At 32.7% G+C, this 3,159-nt stretch overlaps 2 protein-coding genes and 1 long non-coding RNA gene across 5 annotated transcripts in view; 1 reads left to right on the forward strand and 2 right to left on the reverse strand.

Annotated features, from left to right (window-relative positions):
• The window catches only part of LOC109859733 (cytidine deaminase-like), a 5,604-nt gene extending 2,850 nt beyond the window's left edge, over window positions 1-2,754 (forward strand). Inside the window, exon 2 of the mRNA XM_020438269.1 lies at window positions 1,419-2,754. Coding sequence (XP_020293858.1) covers window positions 1,419-1,816 — 398 coding nt within the window. The 3' untranslated portion in view covers window positions 1,817-2,754. The remainder of the gene's footprint in view (window positions 1-1,418) is intronic.
• On the reverse strand, window positions 819-1,489 carry LOC109859734. The gene is made up of 2 exons (XR_002250741.1): window positions 1,398-1,489; window positions 819-1,283 (listed from the first exon to the last, which is right to left on the reverse strand). It is a non-coding gene; the product is annotated as an uncharacterized LOC109859734 (long non-coding RNA).
• A 103-nt stretch (window positions 2,755-2,857) lies between the features above and the next one.
• LOC109859730 (serine/threonine-protein kinase mTOR) overlaps window positions 2,858-3,159 on the reverse strand; it is a 10,355-nt gene continuing 10,053 nt past the window's right edge. For all 3 annotated transcript variants that reach the window (XM_020438264.1, XM_020438265.1, XM_020438263.1), the window contains one exon: window positions 2,858-2,990. In XM_020438264.1, the coding sequence (XP_020293853.1) occupies window positions 2,975-2,990 (16 nt within the window). In that variant the 3' untranslated portion in view covers window positions 2,858-2,974. The remainder of the gene's footprint in view (window positions 2,991-3,159) is intronic.

Here is a 3,159-nt window from a genome sequence, read left to right on the forward strand (position 1 = left end):
ATATATATTAATTAATATATTAATATATATTAATTAATATATATTTATATATATTATATTATTCTTATATATTATATATAAGAATAAATAAATAAATATATATATATATATATATATACACGTACAGTTTCCGCTCAACATCCCGGGAATGGCTCGTAAGGCCTTACATATATTTCGGAATTGTAAACTCTGTGTATACGTACATACACATTTTTATTAGATTTAAAAAAAATTACTCAATATTTCTTGTTAAATGCTTCATGTTTTTTAGTTTAGATTACGTCAAATTATGGTAAAAAAGACCTAGTTATTAGACAGCGTTCCTATTACTGTTAGTCAAAATTTAAACGATTTTTTAAATATGAAAATTACATGTTTTATTAGAACAAATTTCAATAAAATTTTCAACAAATATAATTATTATAACGAATAAATAAAGAAATCAATAAGCCGCGAAGCGCTAATTTAGAAAATACTTTAAAGTTTGAGAAACACGATTTTTTTCCTGATCACATTCGTTATTACTAATCGCGATAGCTAGATGATAGTAGCATGCCAGCAGTATGCGCTCAGGTTTCAGCACTTTTTGCATCAGCACTTTTTGCATCAGATTCCACTCATTTGTGTCATCATAGTGACCCGGTAAAAAATGTTTTATATATACTTATACACAAATTAAAATAATTATATCTAATTATGCAAATTTATATACCGAATATGTCCATACAATTTTATACATAGAAAATTTTTTACCGGGTACGTATCGTGTAACATTACATACAATATTGTTTTTATGTTATTTTTGTTATTTAAACCGATTAATCGAAGTTATACTATTTTTATTATTTATTTAAACACTTCAGCCTATATGGCCAAGAAGGGTACTTGGTTACAATAAGTCTAAATCTCACACATCCTTCCATGCCTTAAATATCACTTATTTCTCGCTTATTTACACTTACTTTTACAATTCCCTTAAATTAACTCCACTCAAATCATGTTAAATTAAATTAAATAAATTAAATCAAATCAATTATCCTTATATTTAATCTTTTTATCCTTATCCTAAGCTAATCTGGCTATATACACCTACACCTAAATCACAGAATATTTATTAATCATTGTGTTATATTGCTCTTACTCTTAATATTAAGAACCCTTTCGTCTTAACTCATTAACTCTTGTTTCCTTCTTTTCAACTCCCTTTTTCTTTTCTCTTTTTTTCCTTCCATAATTTCTCCAGAATCTCTTCTTTATTCTTCTCCAAATCTTCATCCCATATCCTATCAATCAGAAGTTATACTATATATCCGAAAATATTTATATGAATAAAATATTTGTTTCATATCATAAGTTTATCTTTTAATAAGCCAAAAAAACAAAAAAAAACGGTTTACCGAGCGACTCGTGTTTTGCAGACGCGGACATTCAAGAGCTGTTGAAGTCGAGCGCGGCGGTGCGCGAGAATTCGTATTCGCCGTACAGCAAGTTCAAGGTCGGCGCCGCGATGCGATGCGACGACGGTAGCATCGTTCGGGGTTGCAACGTGGAAAACGCATCCTTTCCGGCGGGTGTGTGCGCCGAGACCACGGCAATTGCGACCGCCGTTTCGGAAGGAAAAAGAAAGTTCTTGGCATTGGCGGTGGTTGCCGAACAGGACGCGACGACTTCGTTCACAACACCGTGCGGCGTGTGCAGACAGGTCATCTCCGAGTTCGGTAACATACCTATTTACTTGGCGAGAACCGACATGAAGAAGGTTCTGCGAATTGAAACGAGCGACCTGTTCCCACTTCCGCCATTCCACATTTCGTAATCTAGTTTTTGACGTTGAGACAAAAACGTTTCGACTCTACGAAAGAGGCTATAACGAAAAGAAAAAAAAAGAAATTTGTATTTTTTAACACTTTACCGACCAATAGCGTTTCAACAGCATACGCACGTCCGACCGGCCACGGAGCCGATTAATCGGCTACCGGTCAATAAGCGTTGGCGACAAAAAGCCGATTAATCGGCTACCGGTCGGTAAGCGTTGGCGACAAAAAGCCGATTAATCGGCTACCGGTCGATAATGTGTTAATGTACGCAAAATATAGTACGCGAAACCGTACCGAAGTTTTTTCTCTAACGGTGTGCTCGTCAGAATCGAAGATTAATTGAGGATCACGTGAGGACACATGCTGTGTATCATATATATGTGTGTGTGCGATTTCCTGTAACGCTTTGAACTTTATTTGGATGAAATTTTAAATCGATGATGTAAAGTTATTTTTATTTACAATAAATGTATAGTATGTATATAATATATCGTAGATTTTATAAAATAATAAATCTATTTGATACAATCACATGGCAACGTAGCGAAGCGACAAGAATATAAGAAAGGAACTTTCGCTATAAATCTTGTTCTCCTCAACGCGTCAAAATTTATGAGATTTTTTTTTTAGATATATGTATAAGACAACATAAACTATCACTCAAATATTTGTGATATTTGTAATATAACTGCATTTTGTTTTTTTTTTAGAACGAACGCAATATTGTTGATAACATATGTTGACAACACGTTATTTCACGTTTTCGTTAGCTCGGTGACCAAATGGCCGCGTTTCAGCAGATTTAGACGACTGCTTTTGTCGTTGATACAAGCCAGTCGCAGACTTAAACACACAGTGTTTGAATTCTGCCGAATATATTCGGCCAAGTAAATTGTGTTTTCAACTTATGTTAAAAACAACGTTGCGTTGTCCAAAACCCACAAGCATACGATAGATAAACATTCTATTTGCTACGAGTGATTATTTTACTCCCATTTACATATCAATTTTTTTTTGCAGTAACGGATTATATGTACATTATTATAATTTGTAAAACTCAATGTGATTGGTAATTTGGTAAAGTTTATAAAAAAAATGCAAAACAAATTGCACACGTACGTGATTGCTGAGCTTGCTGACGAAGCTCATCCTCACTCTTACCAAAACGGGCACCTGTAATACACATAATTTGTTATAATTTTATTATGCTATTATATATGTATTATATAAATTTTTATTCTTATATATGTATATATAATCTATATTATGCAACATTTACAGTTAAAAATCCTTTTTGCTATTATCGATATTTAATAGTCCAAAATATCATAACAAGAATAAC

This window comes from Pseudomyrmex gracilis, unplaced genomic scaffold (assembly GCF_002006095.1).
Source record: "Pseudomyrmex gracilis isolate BER0280 unplaced genomic scaffold, ASM200609v1 scaffold_280, whole genome shotgun sequence".
NCBI classification, from domain to species: domain Eukaryota; kingdom Metazoa; phylum Arthropoda; class Insecta; order Hymenoptera; family Formicidae; genus Pseudomyrmex; species Pseudomyrmex gracilis.